The following is a 19,180-nucleotide window of genomic DNA, read 5'->3' as shown; positions in this document are numbered from 1 at the left end:
CACCGCGACGTCCCTTGTCTTGACTGAGCCAAGAAAGTGTCATAAAAATGTCATAATTATGAATAAAAAGTCAAATTGTAGTATCACTAAGGCACATGCTTCATGTATATCAAGAAGTAGTTAATCGCTCTTTCAACTGCTTTCATCGCGACTGGAACAAGGCGAAAATAATCACACACACACGGCTGAATGAGTTATGAATATGTTATGACAGATTTATGATGTTTTATAACATACCACATTATGTTTTCATGACGTACTATACGATGACATTTTAATTATTTTTTTAATAACAAATTATACTTTGGCATTTTATGAGATACTGTCTTACCATTTGTTACATCATAACATGTGATGACATATTTATGGTTTTTAATATAAAACGCCATATTCCTTCTCCCAATAATCTTTACATTTTGCCTCGCATCATTCAAGTAAATTTTACCGCTGACTCGTTTGTTTATTCACCGCAAACAGCCAAAGATGTAAGCACATCTTCTTTCATAACACCCACCAACTGGTGGAGGGGATGAGGGTGACGCTGTTACCGCGTGGTACTTGTGCAACTTCAAATTTGTATTGTGTTAATGGGGTCCAATACTCCCTTCTGAAAAAGTGTGAAGTCTGCTGTAATCTGTAATGTGAAAAACTGGATGACAACATGAATCAATATACTGATTTAAAAAAAAAAAAAATCTTTAGTTCAACAGAGGCTTTGTACAGATTGGCCTAGATTAGATTAGAAAACAAACGTAGAGTACAGCAATAAAGCAGTGTTTGTTTACTTTGGCTCCACTAGAAAATCATTTGGTTGCCTACATGAAGAGTGGTCGAGGACTTGGATTTCCACCAATAATTATGCAAAGGACAGTATGTCTTGTTGAAACCACATTCAAATCCATTCATGATAGAATTCAAAATACAAGATGTATGTGTAGTAAAAAAGCTATAGCACCATCATAAACAGGAATTATGGTCGCAGATTGATGCATACATCTGTATGCATGAGTTTTCTGCATAATGAGTGCAGTATAAACCTAGTAAAGAAAAAGAAAAACAAACATAGGCCACAGAGCTGTTGATTAAGCTTAAAACAAGATATAAAATGTATGTCCCACATCTGACATGACCACATACTGCTATATTCTCACCGAAATCTCGCGGGATCAGTGTGTACGGTACTTCTCGCTCGTCAATCACTCCAGTGAAGCCCAGAGACGGTGCAGGTCGGACGATGGGGCTTCTCTCTGTGAGTGTCGGTCAGTTTCGGAACCGAGTCCGGGCGGTTCGGACGTGGAGCCGAGAATTATCCACTATTTCAGCTTCTCTTTGCAACGGCGGCGCACTTGCGTTGGTACGGTGACATTGTCTTTTTTTACTAAAGTCGCTACTCTCAAAATAGATGCGTGCAAATGAGTTGTTTTGCAACAGCTGCTCACCATGTCTTGTATGAGAGCGGGTTTCAGGAGTCCTGTGTGACTTTACTTGAGCTTTGTCGTGGGGAACGCGGTGTTCTGCAGGCTGCAGACCCCCCAAACCTGTAAACAAAGAAACGGCTGCACTGTTTGTGCATCATTCCTCAGTTGTTTACTCTCACGATATGTCTGTTGATTCTGTTATTGTTTATTGTAGAAGTCGAGTTCTTCAGTTCGATCATGCTTTCTTTGTAGGGGTGTGCCTCTGTGACTGGTGCGCGTTAAGCCAATGCATGTTCGTCTTTTTCATTCATTCATTCTTTCAGTTGTATTGACTTTTGAGAAGCAATTTTAAGCAAATGTTAAGAGATATGTAAGTTATTGAATATAAATAAAACTGCTTGTGTGCTTTACTTGGACTCGAACAGTAGTGACGTTTTGGAAAAGGATGTTTTTTTTAATGGTCTTTGCTTCAACAAAAGATGTAATTGAGGTTCTCTGGCTGGTATCTTACACTTTGCTGACTTTCTTCAGTTGACTTTCTGCTTCTCTATGGAAATAGAAGGTAATGAGCTGCACTTCAACTCTGAACATTGTCTTTCAAACTGTGTTTTATAAATGTACATTTATTTTAGAGACAGCATATTGTTAAAGTCACATAAATAATATTATTATATGTATATATATTATATATTATATTATATATTTATATATATTATTATATATATTATGACAGTATTTAGAATGGCAATTGGATATGGGTTGTACACCTGCATCAAGTTAGTTCGTTAGTAGTAAAAGCAATTTCAATACATTTTGGTGTTATGATCAATTACGTAATGTAAGGTTATATTGATTCATAATTTATATTGAGCCATCAATGTGGACGTTTTGCTTTAATTTGAGATATACATGGTGTACATGACATCCTCCTTGCTCTCAGGTCTGGAGAAAAAGACTCAGGTACTGCAGCTTCCAGAGAAAACTACCGTGGCGTATCATGAGGCCGGACATGCTGTAGCGGGCTGATTCCTTGAACATGCAGACCCGCTTCCTAAGGTAGTCACACCATCTCCTTCCTCCTGTCTCTGGCCCTGCTGCTTGACTATCTGAATTCCTCTGCAGCCCTTGCATAGTCTTGGTTTTACGTTACAATTATATCGATAATTACATTCATTATAATGTACTCCCTCAGGTGTCAATTGATCCCAGAGGGAAAGGTTTGGGTTATGCACGGTATCTGCCGAAGGAACAGTACCTGTTCACTCAGGAGCAGCTGTTTGACAGACTGTGCATGATTCTAAATTCTAAATGTACCTTGTAATTACATTTTATGCAATTGGGAGTCAGCGTTGTGTCATACACTCTCATATGCTGGAATAGAAGTTGTTTAAAATGTGGCAGTGACTCGTATAAACGCTTAAAATAGATATGTTTTTTGCTCTGTATTTTAATTTGGTTTCAAAATCGTAGTGACGGGTCAATCACAGACCATGTGAAACAGCAGGTCCTGTGTCACTGCATGCTAATATTATTTATGTTGAGCTCTGCAAACAAGTAGCTTCATGCAGACAAACTGCTACAGTAACAGTTATATTTACTGCCCAGGCTATTTCTGCAGGTGCACAATTAGAAGATGTTGTAACCAAAGGCACATGAGAAGCATCTTCTGTGTCTTTTGATTAACAAGGCTCATTTCTCCTCATATGTTAGGTTGTACAGTTTGGAATGAGCGAGGCGGTGGGTCAGATATCCTTTGACCTGCCTCAGCAAGGCGATTTTGCAACTGAGAAGCCCTTCAGTGAACCTACAGCCCAGCTTTTAGACCAGGAGGTCCGCCTGCTTATCGATTCTGCCTTCCAACGAACACTTCAGCTTGTTACCGACAAGAAAGAAATGGTGGAGAAGGTGAGAACTATTACCACTGGTGACAAGGATATAGAGAAGGAAAGATAAAGAGCAGAACACTGACCCGTATGATGCAGCAACTTTACAGCTGATTTGCCTTGAGACAGCCTCAAGGCAAATATGCCACCGTATTGAGTTGAATATAGTTCAGCAGCATCTGGTCTCTGAAAGACATTCCTTGTTCATCTCATGGACAGCGGCAAAGGGAGGGATGAAGTTGTTTTGCACAGGTCTTACATGGCCCAGATAATGCAATTGTTCATGTTGTAGATTGTATACTCTGGGAGCGAATTCCAAAAAACGACATTCAAATACATTTTCATCACCGTTATAGTCTTCCTGCAGACTTCAACCTGTATCAGTAAAGGTAGATGTTAGAGCTCAAGTGTTTATACATTTGCTTTGTGCACACATGACTGATATTACAAATGCAATTGGATCAGATGTACTGCAGGTCATTGTCGTTTCCTCGGTGTCCCATAGTTACAAGAGTCAACATTGATGCAGTCATCCATCACTTGATTTGATGGTTACTTAAGAACTGGGAACAACTGAGCTGAGTAAGATTTAAATATAAACTGACAAAATGGCACACGACAAAATCTTCACTCACTCACACTACCTCTGAATCTCTGTATTCTTAACTACCTCTTAAAATTACATTAATCTTTTGTGCAATTTATTGATCACAATATTGAAACTACAGTTTGGTTATGCTTTTATTGTTAATCATATGAAATTACATTCAGTCTGATGCTTTCTGTGTTTTACTGCAGTTCATGTGGATAACACAAATGAGTAAGGGCTGAAAGTAAAGAGCATGAACTGGCTTTTCCATTGATGGACTGGCTGACCTAACCTTGACGCCCTCGTCCAGCTTTTATTAACATGGCAACAATTTGCCGTTACTCAGGAAATCACCATTCTGCCAGCTGTGGCTCGTGTTTGAATGTGTTCCCTAATTGTGAGGCATCCAAGCTAAGCTCGATAACCATTCATGTAGCATTCTCAAGCTCCTGAGCTGAGTTACCAGGTTTATAACAACACATAACACTTGAAGTAAATGCCTCGCAGTGTGAGCCTTTTTTTTCCCAATAGCTGGTTAAACCGACCAGCTTGACTCCGGAACATTGATGAGCGAGCTGGTTGTATATCGGTGTAAATACAATGTATTGTGTGAATTGTGCCTGCTCGACAATGCACTACTCTTGTACTTGCTTGATATATATTTTAACATGTCAGTGAGTATTATTGATTTTTCATTGAGATGTGACGACAAATGAAGTGTCTGAGGCTTTTGTTGCTTTCACCAATATTAAACAGCTTTTATACACCGCGGGTTTCTCTTCTTATTCCCAGTATATTCTATTTAGTTTCTTTATCAGCCTCCTCTTTTCTCTTTTGAGATGTCATTTCTAAAAATGTCAGCATTCTATTGGAACGGTTTTTACAATAGTTTTGTTCCAACATCAGTGTGTGTCCTGCATGTGTGGTGCTGTAAAATAAGACGTTCTACAATCTTATGCAAAAAAGTATTTAGCCTGAGATCTAAGCAATTGTTGTATTACACTGATTAATTAACCTGGTTAATATACTGTTCATACAGTTCAAAAAAAAAAAAGTGATATGCAAAAGTATGTGTATATGTTAAAAATATTTTCAGGACATTTCGTATGTTACTCAGAAGTTGAGCAACCAATGTGCTTTCTCTTCTGGAGGGCACTTTTTAGACTTTGTTTTAATTGACACTGACATGAAAACAGCACCTACAGGAGACACAAAATGAATGTCAAACTACAAATCCAAAGTAATTTCATCAGCTTTACTCATCCCACTCAGACAATTTTTAAACTGTACCAACAAATTTTACACAAGGAAGACCACATTTTTGAACAATGTAAATGAATATGTTGAGTGCTCGCCATGCAGTACAGAATGGGGCTGCATTTCCAAACAGGTAGTTTATGAATTTCACGATAAAATACACTTTTTCAAGACTTTTATTTCTTCTTCTATCATCCCAGTGTCACTTTTGATCCATCGTGTCACAACATTCAGAATTATTGGCACCCCTGGTATAGACAAGCTGAACGTGAGATAAATAAATCAAGTAATCAGCTATAACCTTAGAAAGATGTGAAATATTGCATCGTGAGTTGAACAAATCTTTTCAAAGATGATTACAAAACAGTTGGCACTTTGTTGGGTTTTTGGCATTCATGCAAAGCTTACTGAACTCAACCTGACCACAATGCGATTCTTCCTTCATTTCTAACTGCTTCAATTGTCACCAATCGAGTAAATGCGTCTACCACCTTTGAATGACAAACTTCAATTACTTTAGCAGCAGCAACTCAAAACCATCGTTTTTAAAAAGGATAAAGAAATCAGAAAAAAATGATCGAAACAAAGTGTTTGATCATGGAAAAGTGTATTGCATATAGCTTGCTACTTGGTCTGTTTACCTTTTGTGTCATCTGCACCAAATGCCAATAATTCTGGGAGGGGACAGGCACTGTAAATACAATTCAGTGAGAGAAGTTTAGGCAATTATAATAACAACACACATTCTTCATTAAGATGGAGAAAGTATGATGGGTATAAAGAGCATGGCCTCACTGACATCCACTTCCACTGATCAAGTTACCATTATTGCAGGCAACAGAAAAAAAAACCTGCCACATTTTCAAGCCAACACATGAAGTAATAGCCTCAGTGGGATATTTTATTCTCAACAGCTCTGTTGATTGATGTTTCAAATCATATCCTGGTAATTCAATGCGAGTCCAACATGGAAGGTCTGGCCACAAGCTGTGGCCACAATTTAGCAATCATGTCCTCCGTCCAAGCTATTTCCCACCCTGAGAGGCCGTAAGGATGGAGGTGATCTCATTCTGCCGACCCCATACCCTGTCTGTCATTCACAACCAAGCTTAAAATCATTTGGCAGCCCAGAGTGCATTAAGCTCTCCTTGGATGAAAAACACAATGATTGTGTGTTTGTGTGTGAGAGAGAAAGAGATAGAGATAAAGAGGAGGAGAGAGTGTGTATTGCACATCTCAACATCTTTAGTTAGAGTACAGACCTAGTTGTCCAGAGTTCAACCTGAACTCGTCAGCGGCATGGTCATGTGAGTGCACAGTAGCAGATGGGGGCCTCTTCTCTGTCTGGCTCTGGGTTTTATCTCTCTGCAGTCAGCCTGTTTCACATCAGATATCACATCTGCTTCGGCCTCTCCAGCTTCATTAAGGGCTCTGCAGTGTCCGAGTCGCTGTGGTGCTTTCGCTCTCGCGGGGGCTCAACTTTGCTGTAGCGTGTCCACGAGGGGGAGCGCATGTACCCGCCTCTGGGCAGCATAGGCTGGTGGGAACCTGGGAACACACAATGACTTGTTACTGACAGAAATGCAGAGTCTTGGCAGATACAAATATGGAAATAGACAAAAGGGAATCACTATGCAACCCTGTCGTGCTACACACAACTTGAACATACAACTGTTTCAATGTTTATTGGTGTCACTATACATACCGGTAGCTCTACACCTGATAAAAGCATATTTAGAACTATTTCCAGAGCTCAACTGTTTAAATGTAACAGAAACCTTGCTAGATACACTTGCTGCTTGCTTTCCTCCCAGCCAGGCCTTTAGCCTATAGCAAGCCTACACTCACACACACATATATATATATATATATATATATATAGATTGTTGTTCATTCAAGATTACCGGGATCACACTGATTACATTTTTAAGGATTCTTACATGTGAAAGTGAGATGATGACCAGCTTAGACGGGCTAAGAAACTGATCTGCAAGAGCATTCATCACACAAATCACTGCTTTCTGTTTGTATAAATCAGTAAATAAATATAATCTCTCTGCTACAACTCACAACAACTCGGCCACTTCATACCAACTGTTTCTTGAGCTATTTCTTAAATATTTGCCATGGATTTGTTTTCAGCTTCGTTGTCATTGCATCTTTGTACCACTTGGTGGTGATGTCCAACCTGTCAGGAGGACAAAAAGGCAAGAAAGGTAAAGACTGATGGAGAGCTGGAGATGGGCTCTGCCTGTACTGCCTGTACCAGTCTAATGCTGGATCTCTGAAGTGAAGGTCATACTAAGCACCTGGTTTATATCTCTCCCCAAAGCCACATCCATATCCTCACACACATTACAGACTGAGATACGCAAAGCAAGAGAGAGAGAAAGGGGGAGGTACACAAGAGGTATTGATCTCAAAAGATTGATGGCGTCTAGGATGCTAATGAGAAAGTGGGGACAACAACCTCCTCAGCAGCATGAAGGAGTCTGCTGCAGCAAGCGCTATAGACACCTGCTGATTGACTGGTTGATGTTTATATGTGTGTCTGCGATGTGTCTGGATTTTCCATTCCTTATGTGCATTCAGAATTATACTGACCTGCGTTTGCCCTGACATCTAATGAAAAGACTGATGAACATGAATTCATTCATACATGAAAATAATTGAACACACACAAAGGGATGTTTGCCCACCTGAGAGGTAAAGTAATTCGATACTTCCCCACAACATACAAAGATGTTTCCTTTATTCTCTCCCGCTCTCGTGCAGTCACATGCACAGAGAACCTGCGCTATGGGGTACTGCACCGTATTCCTTCTGTGCTGCTGGCTAGCAGCCATTGGATTCTTCAGTCAGCATGTTGCTGCATAACCTAATGTTTCTGAGACACTAGCCTCTCCCAGAGAAAGGAAAAACAGGGAAAACAACATTTGTGTACATGTGCACATGCGCAGTGGGTGACAATCCACTTCTCATTGAACCGATTTAAGGGAAACAACACTTGTTTTATATTTCTTTGCATACTATTTCTAGCACAGCACAATCACTGTTTGGGAACTGGGACAAGTACTTTTCAAAGATAACAATCTGTAATGTCCTTAACAGCCTGAAGCGGCCCTGAAGGTCGTGAGTTGAGCTCGAATCTGACCTTTCATATTCAAAAAACCTTTATAGAGTGTCTATAAAAAGCGGTCTTGTTGTAGTCCTAAAGGATAAATGGGTATATAACCGCTGAATGACCCAAGACAGAAAGCTGCTGCTTCACTGCCTCTCAATGGGCAGCAACATGTTACAACAGGCATCACATCTGGCTGCAACCAGAGCAATGACATTACTGCAGGTGTTTGACAGCAGATTGGAAACACCTGTTTCGGCAGTCTGCAACGTCATCAGTTAAAACCCTGTTACTGCTCCAATGACCAAGAACAAGAGGCCAAAGCTATGCCTATGGTCGAGAATAATGCTCACAGAGCACAGCTCAATATTACCACTTTTGCAACACAACCTCTGACACAAATAAATCAAATCAATCTATCTCCCACAATGAACACAATGAACACAGTATCCGTCTGAAAACTCTCTACAGCAATCTTGGTGGCTGCATTTGGGATTTTTATCATTCCTCTGTTAAAGCCGTATCTGAGGCAGACATGGAGAAAGAGATTGGAAATGAAAGATAAAGGTGCAAGACAGAGGGTGAAGGAGAGGAGGACTGTGTTTGTGGTGAGTGTGAGACAAGTAGCAGGTAGAATAAAGAGAGAGCAGCACTGCACGAAATGATACATCTCACGTCAAAAGGTCAAAGATGTTCTAGGTCTAGGAGGAAGAAATGTTGATACCTGTTCTCAGATGGCTGATCTATTTGTATTCAGTTTATAGAGGTAACAATACAAGAGTGAATGACACACCCTGCTTATTGTGAGGTTGTCACTTGCATTTATCAACAATAAAGACAGATCATCTGAATATGTCATTCTGAGGGTGGAAACATTCAATCATTGTTGAGATTTTGTTTTTCTCACAGATCTGAGGCTGTGGAAATGAAATCATTTGACATAATAACAGCTGTACGTCTCCTGACAGCAGGACTTCATCTTGATTAGCAGGGGAGCGGATGTGAGGCCTTGGACTTAAAGCCTCTTGGCTGTTGCATCTCCTGCAACTGGCTACTGAAAAGCAGCTGTGGCCTGCGATTAAGAAGAGCCTGAGGGATCTTGGTGTGGTGGTGTTGGAAAGCACAGCTGAGAAGGATGGAAATGCTAAAAATGTTTAGTCTGCTCAGCTGTGGGAACATGGGTTAAAAGAGTTCAATAAGTATGTCGGATATTAGTGTAATTTACAGATGTTACAGATGTTTATGGCTCACGTTTTTCCAGTACAATTCTTCGAGATGCATTGGGGTACATCTTTTATATTTTTTAATTTGTATTTGAGAAGCTGCAAAACATTTTGGAGCCATCTTTATTAATCAAACTGAACTAAAGTTTAATCAAATCGTGGCAGAATGTGTTATCTAATGATGCATCAAATTTGAAAAAAAACTGAATCTAGTTACTCTTGGATTTACTGTGTCGACCCCTTTGTGTATGGATTCATCAATTCATAAATGAAACAACATTATAAATCCCCTGATTAATATAGGAGCTAGGAATAATAAGGAGCTTAGTTATGTCATGTTTTTTTCAACAGGAAGACTGATTATATGTGATTATTCTATTGCACCTCAGACAAGTAACTCGCCTGCAAGTGTATCATTTAAGAATTTCACAAATGAACGGACTTCGGTGCTGCCAAGTCATGCTGTACACTACCTGCTCAGCAGCAAACAGCAGACAGACACAGTTAGCGACAAGCTAGCGAACACAGTGGAGTATCCAGTGGAGCTCAGCTGGTATAGTAACTGCAGATGACGATCAAGACAACCACATAGCTGTCTTACAATACAGTTGTCTTAACACAAGCAGGAGTGAGAAATAAACTGGGTGAGACTGAATTAAGAATCCTGTCAGTGAATATAATAAACTGAAACATTGTTTTAAGTTGTGGTAAAGCATTTTACTTGAGAGTACTCTAAATTCAACAATGCACAAGGTTTTTACTGAGAAACAAAGAACAAGGTTTAAGATGACTGTTTCTCCACAAGAGTGAGAAATAAGTATGACATCCAGCACAGTGTTTCAGTGGACCATTAGGTCCTCTTGAAGTCACTGTCATCAGAATGGTGAATATATATTTGAACCTATTGCATATTCTCAGCCAAAGCACGAGAATTGGTGACACACCTAGTTAGTGACAGTATCATAATTGAAAGCCCGACATTTTTATCAAGAAAAATATGATGTTTTAAACATTGCGACGAGCACAATCCATGCACAGGCCATACACTATTTGTAAGGCATTGTCGAAACTGTTGCGGTGGACCTCTTAATCTTGAGCTGGCATGAAATCCTGTGTGCATACTGAACGGCAGGAGCGTCGCAGGAGGAGAGAGTTCACTGTCCGCATGCGTGATGAGGCTCACAGGTCATAAATAAAACATGGCAAAGATGTTGTGCATCCTCGTGCGTATTGGGAGAAAGACGTGCTCGCCTTTCGCCTGTACAGAAGCTGCTGTCGGTTTGTGCAGGCGGTTCATCGTTTTCTACATTCCTGCTTTCCTGTTTTGTTGAGACTCCAAGTGCCAATTTGGTAGAATCAAATTAAAACTGTTTCTCATGAGAATCAAACAGCGTGAGGCAATTTCAAAATGGAAGTTTAACCTGTTAAGGGCATTTATTCCAGACACTGTGACATATTTCTTTGATGAGTCCCTGAAGGGAGTTACATGGCATATCAAAGCATTATGGCTCAGCAGGCCCTTTTAGGACCCTGCTAGGCAATAATGATGTGAAACTCTCCTTTTCCCAGGTCACTGAGTAATACCACATTCAGAAGTAATGTTTTATGTTTATTTTTGCAGGCATCTTCATCCCTAAAGTCACTGAGTTGAGTTGACTGCAGGGATGGGATTTAATTTGAGGAAGTGCCTCCCTAACCAATCAAATGATACATGATACAAGTAACACACTGACACAACCAAGCTTTTTAAGTATAAAGCTAGAGAGCAAAAGAAAAAATCTACAGGGATTTGTTTCGAAATCACTTTCGTGCATTTGCATAAATACAAATCTGGGCATGAAGAGGCTCCTGTTTGTTGTAATTCCCTGTTAGCAGACCTTACCTGCTGGGGACTCGTTGTGGTTCTCCTCATCAGAGTCAGCAAAAACTTCAGTCAGTTCCTGGTCGGACATGTCAGTCAGCTCAGTCAGATCCAGGAGGTCAAAGTGCACCTCCAGAGAGGACACACTACTCAGTGGTTCTATGAGGCCGGGACAGAAAACAGCATACTTTTAGTCACCCCCTGCATTATTTACTGCCATTATTTTCAATGGGCTACAAGGTTATTCCCATTCTGCTGCGCTTGTTTTTTAACCAGCCCTTCCCCATCCCTTTTCTCCTCTCCCACACCCTTTCTCCTTGAATAATTGATCAGTGTGTTTTCTCTCCAAGGCAGACGCACTGAAAACACTGCCTCCATCTCAAAAGCCAATCAGGCGAGCGTTAAGACGCCAGTGAGGGGGACTGACAATAGAGGTTTCACGCTGAGATTAAAAAAGGACATTGTGCCTGAAGCAGATGGATGATGTAAAAGAAGGCCACTGCCTCTTCTTACAGCAAGCATACAGCCTGGTGGCATGTAAAGTCAAATTTGTGTCTTCTAATCCGTACTCCTTCCTAACATATTCTTATTGTTTTTAGCATGCCCTTAATCTCACGCTCAGCATTCATGACTTTGAAGTTCATGTGAAATAAAGGTTCCTTTAATTTACTGAAAAGTAAACTGGGCACAAATAATTGTTTGCACGCTGTCAATTTGATGTTCTATAAAAGGGTTTCCTTTCACATTCTTTCTCTTTTCAAGTAGAAAAGTAGCTTCAGATTGGTTCAACTGAAGGAACAAAGAACAGAGAGGATGGGTAAAGGGAGGAGTTCACTTTTGGCAGAAGGGAGCAGAGCTGTGTGATCCCCTTCCTTCTCTACTGGTTCATCGGAGCTCTGAGGTCATCATTCAAGCCTGAGCAGCTGGTAATGATGACGAGGCTTTGATGGACTAAAGGCGTTTGATTGAGAACCAGCCAAGGTATTGAGATAGTATATTAAACAGCAATACAAAGATATATTAAATATATTGTGTTGCAAGTGTGTATTGTTTTTCTCCTCACAGTGACTGACCATACGGGCACTTGTCCATACTTTTCTTGTGTTATTTGATGTTACATTTGCTACGTTTGCTAATCAACAACAGACAGGCAAGTAAGCTGCAATTTGTAACTTTGAGAACGCACACACAGCTACGTAGGTCCATCAAGATTGAAACATGTCGCCTCGATGAAAACACGTCAGCTGAAAATGTTTGCTGAATAAAGCATGGTTTACTGGGCTGTATCTGCGCAGCATGTTATAGCATACGCTGTAAAATAAACTCCACTAGAGTCTTTGAATGCCAGATTTCCCAGTTCTTCCCTTTGACTCCTGGTTTCTGTTGTTAAAGATCAATACAAACAGATAAACATTTTTTGGAATTAAGACCACTGCACAGCAGTCACCACACGGATACCTTTTTTTATCTGTCCACCCAATCCCAATAACAAAGGGAAAATGTATCTGCACTTTAATATGTTTTTTTAATGCATGATTAGTACATCCATTGTACCTGCATTTTTGTTGTTTTTCAATGATTTAGTCGCCACTAACCCACTAACAACTTGCTTCTCTCTGGGATATTGAAATGTTTGTCTATTTAACGTAGGCTATTTGCTCTGGGCCTAAAAATAAATATTGCAGACAACTCAGGAGCAACCGTGGTCCCCCTTACTGGAGATAAAACTGCAGCACAGGCAGGGATTTGTTTCTGTGACAGTCAAGATGAAGCTGCATTGTGGCTCTGTGGACATTAACCTGAATTAACGATCTCCATAACATTTAAAGAGCAGGTACATTGTAATGTGATTCCTGATCTCTAAATTATAGGGGGTTACGATAACAAGGGGGTGATCATTTGGATTACATGTTTTCTCAGGATGGGAACATTTCTTTCTTTCTCTTTATAGCCACAGATTATAAACTGACCTGCCAGGTGGCACGGCCAGTTAGTGGGTCACGTTAAATCATCGAGACATGGACATTAGCCTCTGGATGAGCTGTTTCTCTGAAAAAGTGTTTGGTTAGTGAGGCAGATAAAGGTTGTCTTTTCACCCGTGTGTCTGTCTCTGTGCACTGGGCTCTGAGTCTGGCCCGTACAGAGAAGCCTCTGTACGCTACTGATGAACAGTGAGTCCTTTCATCCAAGGCTAAGCTGCAGTGGTCTTTCAGAATGTGGCACCGGAACATCTAAAATAGTCTGCAATCATTCACTGGGTTTAAAGATCAGAGAATGTTACCGGTACATGTTTTATATGTCACATATGTTACTGTAGGTCGATTGACTGTCACTAATAAGACTCTTTAACAGAAGCAGGGTATCCTCTGCCCTCCTTATTCAACATTCCTCATCTCCTTCCTTGTATTCACTTGCTATTGATCAGGTATCTTGCTGGAAGCATTTTCCACCCGTAATTAGCCGGTAACATTGCAAACGATGAACATTCATCACTCTTCGACTTTCTTAACATCGCCTTCTCTTTACCCACCTCCCCCGGTACTCACGTCTCTTTTCGGTGATGTGCAGCAGACTGGCAGTGTGCCCTGACAGGCTGCCTTCCTCCTCCTCCCCTGCTGGGCGGTGAAACAACTCCTTGGATAGGTCACCTGAGCTGGAGAGCTTCAGCAGCTTCTGGATGTCTTTGTTGGGCTCTATCAGCACACATAGACACAGAAACAGACAGTGAGAGGGAGCAAAGAGAATAAAGAGGTGGAGACATTCGTCAGAGCTAGATTTTTAATACAAGATTACATTAGAGATGTGCGCTTTAGTTAACTTAGTGTAGACCTCAGGTCTACATCTAACCTGGAACAATTTAAGGCATTAAGAAACTTCAGTCAAATCTACAAAGACACATCTTGGCACGCAGGGGACAAAATCACTTAAGAGATCCTAAGTACTAAAAGAACTCAACGTTGGGTCCAGTGTCTGAGTCGTGTTCGGTGATTATCCTACTTATATAACCAATATTATGTTTTCCCACTCAATGGAAAAATCTAAACCTGACATTAATCCCCAGGTAACTGCATCACCTGTCCATTGAAATTCATGAATATCTCAATCTGTTTGTTTGCCGCTAATATATTCTTTACAACATTCAGATGTCAATCCTGTATCAATGTCTGTTGTGTATCTATTTGTATACACAGTGTGGGACGTTTTATAGATGTGTGATTCCTTGAAAGGAGATTTGTTTCCTTGACTGTAGGTAAAAGTCGAATTCAACAGTTACATTATTGTCATGTTTCTCATAAACATTCTGAGAGCCTGGTCACGCTCTTCAATCTCAAACATCCATTCCAAAACAGCAAAAAACAAGTTCACACATGCGATTAACAAGTCTGAAAATAGAGGGTACTTAAAATAGCATCCCTTCAAATGCAGGAGTATGCACAATATCTGTTAACACAGAGGGGGGATGTGACGAGGCTGAGTGAGGGAAGGACAGGAGTACGGAAGTGCTGCACATTTAACTGAACGATTACAGAGAACTCAATTGCAACATGAACTATCTGAATTTATAAATTAAGGAAGGCTGAAGTGAGCTGAACCAGGCATGTTGGATACAATCCCACAATTGATTTATCAACAATACAAACTAATATATGTGTAAGGAGGATCTTCAGCAAAAATAACATCAGTATGGCTTTTTTATGATTTCATTTTTTAATGATGATATGCAGAGTTGATAGAAAGACGTGGGAGTAGAGCAGACTCCTGATGGGTGTCACCAGATGGCTGGTGAGGCTATTCCTTCTTGCAGTATGCTCCTAGACAGTTGAATTTCTCATTTCAGATTAAAAGTGTGCCAAGCCAGAACATGATGGATTCTGCTTTCACCCTGAGAAGCACAGTGTAGAGAAGAAGAAGAAGAAGAATCACAGCAGAGAAGCACAGCATCGGTGGCTGTTGATTGATTTCCCCAGCAAGGAGCCACAGAAACTTAAAGAAGATAAAGTCACCTCTGCTGTTATAATGAGATGTTTGTTCAGTATTTAGACGAGCAGCTTAGGTTTTAATTTCCATCACCTTCTTCAGTAGACACTAATTCCCACATAACAGTTGAGACAACTGCTTTGAGGCACTTTAAATGGGAAACAGACTGCAGGCTACTTGTGCTTTTCTACTCTTCCGACCACTCTAAGCGCTTTAACACTACATGTCATCATTCACCCATTCACACACTGATGGCAGGGGCTACCATGCAAGGTGCTACCTGCCATCAGAACTATCTAATCATTCAGACCCATTCGTATGCCGCAGGAACAGCCTGCGGAAGCACTAATTAAGTTAATTAAGGTTCAGTGTCTTGCTCAAAGACACATCGACATGGACTCGTGGAGCCGGGGATCATTAACCCTAAAATTGGCTTTTTCCACAGAATTGTTATCACAAGAGTGGTGCGCTGTTTGTGTTGCAGCGCATTCATTAAAAAAGCAAATTTCCCATGTTTTAATGAGCTATTTGTGTTCTACAAGGACATGTAGATGCATGACCTTATGTCACCTTTGATATGCCTAAAAGTTTAGTGAAAGTTCTGTGGAGGATGAGGAGGTTAACCATAAGGACGGTTATCAGTGGCAGAAGAAAAGAGCTTTTAAGAAAGTATTATCTGCGTGTAAAGCAGGAAAAGTTCACACAGATGGCCAGATCTAGCCACCACCTGCCGAACCGGCTGTGAAGAAAGACGAAGAGTAAACAACAAGAATGTCACTGCCTTTACTGTTGGTGAAAGACAGACAGCTATCAGAAATGTGGTCTTTTCAAGCAATGGCTGACCCTGCCTCGAGCTGTCAGCTGTGAAACACCTGACCCTCCACAGACAGATGGAGAGAAATAAAATGATGAGAATGATGTGTCGTACATTTGCCAAATGTTGAATCAAACTCATTGTCTCGGGTCAGTAAACCAATCGCTGTTTGTAGTGCAGGCAGGAAGAATCAACATCCTCAACACCATTTTCCGTGAGGTCATTTTGCTTGCTGATTGCTCTTTATCTTCTGTACTTGAGAGTAATGGTTTCATTTGTTGGGGTATAAACAATATACTCTGCAATGAGTATTTTCATACAAATGTCTCTTAAAACAGATTACCAGATCACTGAGCAGAGAGAATAAGTTAAGAAAATGTTGACTCCAGAATATATTTTTCTGAACAATATTTAATTCTAATCCTCCAAAGTAAAGCCAGCAATGCTACTTTGTGGCTGTTGAACAGAACAGCCACACTGCTCTCCAGAAGTCACACTTGACTGTGATCCTGTGATCCTGTGATCCATCACAATAATGATGCTCACTCTAATTCAATCATCATAGTGAACAAATAATACCCCAATTTGTCATGGGCTGGTAATTCTGGCCGTCAGCATGAACATGTAGTGCTCAGATACTGTCTGTAAACAATGATAAGTGGAACAAAGCCATGCCAGGAGAAGAAGGATATCCCATTATATCTGCTGAAATTGCATCTTATAGTGTCTGCAGAGACATTCTTTTTACCCCAAGGTACAATAGAGTAATAAATCAATACTTTAATAGTGGTTGAATGCACACTGGAGGTTCAGTTGCAGCTAATATACTGATAAATAAACTACCCTTCTACAGCCTGTCTTTGTACATTACAAGAGGCATAGTTTATTATTTATCAAAGCCAATGTTATAATCTGTCACATCGTAGATAGCTTACAATAATTAGCCTGCACTACATATAGACACAGTTATATCATCAGCCCTTTGTGAATGTTTGATTGTTCAGATGTTACAGTGCATCACTACTGGGGCATTGTGCAGTGCTACCACACAGCACCGGCTTCTCTGGATGGCCTTAGCACAAAGGCCATACGAGTCCACTGTTGTATTGCAGTTTGTATGTCATCATTCCAGCTTTTGCATGGTTGAATACAGTGTGTGGATATAAAAAGACCTGTTCTGCTAGGCAATAGATTAAACATGAAGCTTAGATGTAGAGATGAACCCTCCACAATTGGATCCTGGGAGAGGAAAATGATCAAAGACAGTACCGGTGCACTGCTAAATTCAAACCTAACATACATCAGTAAATATATTTTGTCTAGAAAATCAGAACAATGTATTTAGATGATCTAAACCAGCTCATCTGACAAGTATTAATCAGTTCCATCATTTATAAAGTCTCCATACAAGTATAAACATCTTGAACATGCTGTTGTAAGAGAGACATTTACTTACAGCACAAGTCATTCAAAAGACAGACAGCATGCTAATGTGACAAAAGCTGTGGCACAGAGAAAAGAAAGAATACAAATGTCTCTTACCTGGGCTCCCTGCCCCTCCCTGAGCCTCCATGCAGCTCAGCCGAGAGTGTCTTGCTGTTCACCACACCAGCATCGGAGAGTGGGGGAGACAAACAGGGAGGGAAGAAGGGAGAGGCAAGTGGAGAGTGTGTCTGTGTGTGTGCATATGAGAGAGAGTAGGGTGGGGTGGCTGGGTTGACACAGCGAGACCTCCGCTCTCCGAAGACTCCTCCTTTTTTTCGTCCTCCGTTGTTCTAGATTTCCCAAACAGGTGATGTTGGTTGCTCCTCTCTCTCGGTCCACCTGCCCCGCTCATCCACCAGCGCCGTCTGAGTGCTGCACTGCCTCACAGAGCGAGTCCACCACAGAGAGGGACGTCTGGGAACAGCAACTTCCCTGCAAATGTCTATGCCACTTGTTTTAGTAAACGCAGCATTGTCAGGCTTGGCTTGGTATGCACAGAATACAGAGAGAGAGATCCAGGGTAAAAAAAAAGGGGGGAGGGGAGAGAGACAGAGATAGAGACAGAGATAGAGAGAGAGAGAGAGAGAGAGAGAGAGAGAGAGAGAGAGAGAGAGAGAGAGAGAGAGAGAGAGAGGGCTGAGCTGGCAGCCTGCCCAGACTGAGTGAGAGAATGGGGTGTCGGGGAGGTCTATGGACCACTGGAGGGAGGAAATTGTGTGTGTGCCTGTGTGAGAATGAGTATCCCTGTGTGTATGTGCATGACTGTGGCATAATAGTTTGTGTATATACTAAAAGGCAAGTTATTATACCTGATGATGGGTCAGTTCATGTCAAATATACACCGCTCAGGCATGGTGCCTGGATGACAGCAAGGCAGATGATTCAAAGACATTTGTTGCAATCAAACACAGCTTAATGACATGACAAATAACAAACTATATTACTGGTCTGTGATAGGTGGCAGGATGGAAATCTGAATCCCATACCTTCAGAGAAGCCCGAAATTGTGCTTTTTGTCTGCTGAGGGGAATCTGTGGGTAGAGCTCGCCCTCTAGTGGCAGAATCTGACACCGTAGTCATGTGATACAGAAACCCACCAGAAACAGGGTCACACCCTCCTTCTACTTCTGTGACGAGAGTAGTTGTAGAGTGGTGTAGTTTGTAAAGTGTCTTTGAGTATCTTGAAAAGCGCTCTACAAATAAAATGTATTATTAATATTAAGAAGCAGTTGAAGAAAACAAAGAGTACCTCCAAGAAAACACAAGATTAGATTTGGCAGCTCTATAAAGGTGATGACTTGATTTTTCATCTTGCATCATCAGGTCAGATTTTGTAAGGGTAGATGGACTTTATGGCTTTAACACTACATGTCAGTCACCCATTCACATATCGTATTTGTCTAATACTTTGGTTTATGATCAATTACCTGCTAAACAAATGACATTCCCATCAGCCTCAGATATACTTTGTGTTAATTGCTATGTTAGCATGCTAATATGCAGCTAAACTAAGACTGTGAATACAGCTAGCATCATACCTTCTTTGCATCA

General features: G+C 40.8%; 1 protein-coding gene across 1 annotated transcript; it reads right to left on the bottom strand.

The window, feature by feature from the left end:
- Positions 1-5,203: 5,203 nt before the first annotated feature.
- dbndd1 (dysbindin domain containing 1) lies at positions 5,204-17,822 on the bottom strand. The gene is made up of 4 exons (XM_079285205.1): positions 17,687-17,822; positions 13,899-14,045; positions 11,374-11,511; positions 5,204-6,695 (listed from the first exon to the last, which is right to left on the bottom strand). Exons 1-4 carry the CDS (start codon positions 17,715-17,717, stop codon positions 6,541-6,543), a joined length of 471 nt encoding a protein of 156 aa, XP_079141331.1. The 5' UTR covers positions 17,718-17,822; the 3' UTR covers positions 5,204-6,540.
- Positions 17,823-19,180: the final 1,358 nt, after the last annotated feature.

The sequence above is a fragment of the Melanostigma gelatinosum genome (assembly GCF_949748355.1).
Source record: "Melanostigma gelatinosum genome assembly, chromosome: 2".
Classification (NCBI taxonomy): domain Eukaryota; kingdom Metazoa; phylum Chordata; class Actinopteri; order Perciformes; family Zoarcidae; genus Melanostigma; species Melanostigma gelatinosum.
Note: the sequence above shows the minus strand (reverse complement) of the source record. Positions and strands in the feature narration are given on the sequence as shown.

What these genes read in the sequence shown, in the direction of transcription:
- dbndd1 (XM_079285205.1), bottom strand. Translation starts at nt 17,717, where the DNA reads ATGGAGGCTCAGGGAGGGGCAGGGAGCCCAG. An exon ending in GCACATCACCGAAAAGAGAC is followed by an intron (nt 11,512 to 13,898) that starts GTGAGTACCGGG and finishes CCGGCCTCATAG; the next exon opens with AACCACTGAGTAGTGTGTCC. An exon ending in CCACAACGAGTCCCCAGCAG is followed by an intron (nt 6,696 to 11,373) that starts GTAAGGTCTGCT and finishes GTGTGTTCCCAG; the next exon opens with GTTCCCACCAGCCTATGCTG.